Source organism: Trypanosoma conorhini (genome assembly GCF_003719485.1).
Source record: "Trypanosoma conorhini strain 025E chromosome Unknown Tco_14.4_contig_01012, whole genome shotgun sequence".
In the NCBI taxonomy this organism is placed as follows: domain Eukaryota; phylum Euglenozoa; class Kinetoplastea; order Trypanosomatida; family Trypanosomatidae; genus Trypanosoma; species Trypanosoma conorhini.
In genome coordinates, this window is record NW_021705107.1 from 1 (window position 1) to 4,514 (window position 4,514).

At 44.5% G+C, this 4,514-nt stretch overlaps 2 protein-coding genes across 2 annotated transcripts, besides 4 other annotated features; one reads left to right on the forward strand and one right to left on the reverse strand.

Moving 5' to 3' along the window:
• Tco025E_09191 (myosin heavy chain kinase A) lies at positions 1 to 366 on the reverse strand (the record flags this gene model as incomplete). The annotated part of the gene is made up of 1 exon (XM_029376016.1): positions 1 to 366. A coding segment is annotated over one exon (366 nt), but the record flags the coding sequence as incomplete, so codon positions are not given.
• Positions 367 to 514: 148 nt separating this feature from the next.
• Positions 515 to 560: a microsatellite.
• A 234-nt stretch (positions 561 to 794) lies between these two features.
• Positions 795 to 841: a microsatellite.
• Positions 842 to 2,924: 2,083 nt separating this feature from the next.
• Positions 2,925 to 2,953: a microsatellite.
• A 728-nt stretch (positions 2,954 to 3,681) lies between these two features.
• Positions 3,682 to 3,718: a microsatellite.
• Positions 3,719 to 3,885: 167 nt separating this feature from the next.
• Positions 3,886 to 4,221, forward strand: Tco025E_09192 (uncharacterized protein; the record flags this gene model as incomplete). Its single annotated transcript, XM_029376017.1, has 1 exon — positions 3,886 to 4,221. The coding sequence occupies one exon, from the start codon at positions 3,886 to 3,888 to the stop codon at positions 4,219 to 4,221; it is 336 nt and encodes a 111-aa protein (XP_029223865.1).
• Between the last annotated feature and the right edge of the window lie 293 nt (positions 4,222 to 4,514).

Here is a 4,514-nt window from a genome sequence, read left to right on the forward strand (position 1 = left end):
GACGTGGGGCCTCTCGGTGCCGGCAGCGAACGCGGCCTTATTGAAGCTCTCGGCGAACGCCTCGCACATGCACTGCGCCTCGCCCTCGCCGAAGTAGTCCTTTTCGACCACGTCGGAGACGTCCCGCAAGAACAGCTTCGCAACGCACGGGATCCTTCCGCCGTCCTCCTCCACCTCCTCCACGTCGTAGCAGGCGCGCATGCCGCCCCTGGCGGCTTCCCGGTGCGGCGCCAGGACCCGCACGTTCGTACTTGTCGCCACCCACCCCGCCCGCCGGGGGCTGAACACGTACTTGACCGCCCCGCAGACGCATGGGCCGCCCCCCTCCTCCGGGGCCCGCGGCCGCTCGGGCGGCCCGGCCGCCATTCGCGCGCGGCGCTGGCTTTGCTCCGCTTCGCTAGCGACGCCCGGCCCCCCACGCGAGAGACCCGCCGCGGCCTCCGCAACGCAAGAAACCCGCTGCGGCCAGCCGGCGAGGCAGCGCACACAACGGCAGGGAGCAAGAGCAGCAATCCACACACACAAAAACACACACACAAACACACAGACCCACACACGCAAGAAGCCAACGGCAGCCCACGCGCGGGAGCATCACAAAAGGGAGAGCGAGAGCAACGCCGGCAAGGCTCTGCCCCTACTCGTCAAAAAAACAATAAACACAGGACAGTTGCCGTCAGTGGAATACGCCAAGACGACAACGGATGAGGGGGGTGTGGCGGCATATTTGTCGCGGGAATGTGTGGCGGCGGCTCCATTTAAGGGCCACCGTTTCTCCTAGTATGCCCCCAATGCACATTTTCATTTTCATTTTATTTGTTTTATTACTATTATTGTTATTTTTGTGCTGCACACCCCCACAAGAACCGGCTTCAGCAACAAATACAAGTGCAGAGAAAAAACCGCCGCCGTCGCTGCCAAATCAGAGAAGTCAAAGTGAGTCCCGAATACGCAGCAGGACAAAGCACGACGCGGTGGTTGGCAGTAAAATTTATGTTTTTGTTGAAGGAGTCTTCGTGTTTCCTCGTGCCCGCGAAGTTGTCGTTATTGGTATATTTGTTTTCGGCCTTTATATTTCAACTGAAGTTTCATTGTCTGTTGTGTCTGTGTGTGGTGTCTTATTTTTTTTGCACTTTGTGTGTGTGTGCTCTTTTATATTATTTCTCCATTTGTTGAATGTTTTTTTTCCTTAAACAGGAGCCTTTTTTGGTCGTATTGGCTTACCTTGCTTTATCTTGGGTATGGGTCATTGGGTTATCGTATTGATACTTGGGAATTTTTTTCTCTGTGCTGTTTTCTTTTCCTTTTTTCTAGTTGTATTTGCATCTTTTTCTCTATGGATTTTTGATAGAGTGGATAAAACTGTTTTTTAATCCCGTCTGCTTTGTGAATATTACAGTTTATGAGGCGCCTTTTGCCGTACTTGCTGAGTCTAGTGAACAAAGGTTTAATGTTGTTGTTTTTTCTTTGGTTTATTGATGTGACCATTATTCATATGTTTTCTATTTATGAGCACGTCTCTGGACACCTTCTTATCTCTATCTGAGGCGTAGTTTAAGTATTGCTATATCCTTTTTTAAAAACCCTATCCCGTAATATTATGGTGGTGTTTGGCAACGTCCCAAATGAATTATTGTACTGAGTCAGTGAACTATATTTGTGAACGAGAAGGCCTTTGTTATTTCCTCACTGCGGAGGGTATCTGCTCAATATAAAATATGTCCTTCCAAATTTGTTTATTTCTCCTTTTGTATTTCCTTGCATTCATGTTGGCGGGCATACTATTTTAAGAATGAGTATTGTCCTCCAAACTTTTTAAATTTCTATCTGTGACTCGTACAGAGGAATAGTTCGGGTTCTTTTGCATGCATACTTATATATGTATGCCTCATTTTGATGGAAATATTGCTCTTCATAAGTGTGTTTTAGATTTATTTGGCGAAAGGGAAAAACACACAAGAAATGACTTCGTTCCTTCCCCCTCCCTCCTCTTTTTTAAAAAATCAGTACGTGCCGAGCTTCTTGTGCCTCTCCCGTGCAGTTGGGATTTTGAACTCTTCCAGTAGCTTCCTTTCTTTTGTTTGCAAATGGAACAGAGGAGGCCTGACATGGCTTGCCGTGGTTTGTAAAATTTTGTTGTTGCTTTCACAATGACCGTGCCTTACTATTATTGATTTTTCTCTCCTTTTTTTTGTTACGAAAGCGATATGGCAAATGCTTTTTGCTGCCCTACCTGATAGAAATGCAAATGCTTTTTTATTAATGCGTCTTTTTATAGATAAAAATTTTTAATCCCTTTTTTCTGGTCCTCCTTGGCATTAGCATTTCCTTAACAAGGAGACTGTATTATCTTTTCCCGGCACTACGACTCACATAGGGTTCTACGAAGTTGTGTTTGTTCTCTCGCAAGTCGTGTTTGAAAATACACGGCAAAAAAAGATATGGGCTGCCTATTTGTATTGGGGTTGTTTGTTGCTCGTTTCCACGGAATTTTTTCCCCTCTAAGGCTTGGTTGTGTTGCACATGTTGTTTTCCTTTTTTTTTTCTCACTCTGGGGAGAAAGCTTAAAAAAACTTCTTGTTTTGGTGACGGTGCTAACAAAATAGGGTGACTGGTGAAATTGGTAAAATACGTGCGTTTAACAGAGAAAAAGAAGAGGAGGTAAAATTATTCTTCTCCATATTAGTTGCGTGGAGTCTGAAGTGTTGAGGATAATAATTATTGTTACTATGGGAAAGAAAGGTGAAAGTGGTGCTTTACTAGACCATTATATCCTTTTCCAATAGTTTTCTAGGATGCCATTTTATGCGAGAAATATTCATAGTTAGGGGCACTTGAACGGCGCTTGGTTAAAAAAAAGTCTTTGGCAGAGACATTTACTATCAGTTTATCAGATAATAAAAAATATGTGGCCATCCTTCCCCCCCCACACACACACACACACACACACCCACACTTTGGACAAATATTACTTTAGCTACCACTCCCCTATAGTTTTTAAGAGACGGAAATAGCTTTTCCTCATCAAGTCACTTGATTAGCTTTACGATGATATCTTTGCACTTCCTGTTGATACTAATTTTACTACGCAATGTTATGAAAGCCGCTTATATATGCGTCTTTTACCACATTCCTTCTACACTGTTTTTGTAAGCATGAAAAGAATGCATATTTTAGGCATTTAGGTGGGTTTTTCATATGTGGTTGCCATAGATACTTTGTATATTTTCTTCGCAACGTGGTGCTGTTCTCACGAAAAGGGTTGCCAGGACTCTTTGTTATTTAGAGCTGAACCCAAGGCAATGGACCAACCTCATCATGGCGAAACAGCTGAACAGAGAAGTCTCAACTCTATTGAGGGCAATATGACTACTGTGTTGCAATTGCGTCCTCCTGTATCCACAAAAGACAGAGAACCAGCAAAGACAAATCATGAGTATCAGCAAGACAATAGAATTTTGTTCAATCAAAGAAACGCTTCTGATGTACCGATGGCAGTTATAACACAAAAAACAATCTATAACAACGAGCTTCAGGTTCTTTCCAATCAGCTTAACAAAGAGATAAATGACCTCCAACACCGCGTCAGACTAGCCAAGCGAAGAGAAAAACACGCTCAAGAAAGCTTTGAGAGCATGCTGACAATAAAATCTGGGACGCATATACGTGAGCGCCACCAATAACATATATATATATATATATATATATATATATATATATAATTTTGCGCTATTGTAACATTATTCAGAATGAATACTTGAGCAAGAACAAAAGCAACAACAAGATGTATACTTTAAAAATGTTACTGTATTTTATTTCACCAACTATGCCAGTCTTTTCCCCATACAAAGCTTAACCGCATTCATAAAAATAGAACCAGAGTAAACAATGCGTCCCTATAGTAATTTCGACTCTGAGCACGACCCTCAACAAAAATCCAAAGAAAAAGAGGACATGACATTAGTGTTTAGCAAAGTCAAAGACAAAAACAAATTGCAATCAAATGATACAAATCCACCCGCCGAGTTAGCCTTCAAGAGCGCGTTGGGTGCGCCGTTCTCGACGGATGATAAGAAGCCGCCCGCCGAGTCAGCCTTCAAGAACGCGTTTGGTGCACTGGCCTCAACAGATGATAAGAAGCCGCCGGCCGAGTCAGCCTTCAAGAGCGCGTTGGGTGCGCGGCCTCGACGGATGATAAGAAGCCGCCCGCCGAGTCAGCCTTAACGAGCTCGCGTAATGCACTTGGTTGTCATACTGGAGTGTGGAAGTGTACTCGTTGTGGTAAGGCAAAGGAGCTTACTGGAGCGCATTTAGTAGGCAAAACGGAGGTGCGCTCAGACTGTTGGCCGTGCGCGAAGAAGTCGACTTTCAAGCTGGAAAGTTCAGTTTCACTGGGAGCTGAAAGGATACGTGAAAATTACGGCGGAGGGGAATCCTGCGAATATTTTGATTGCGGCGTCAGGGAAGACGGAGACCGTAGCTGGTTTTGCGGCTCCCTGTGTTCCAATGCAATCGGA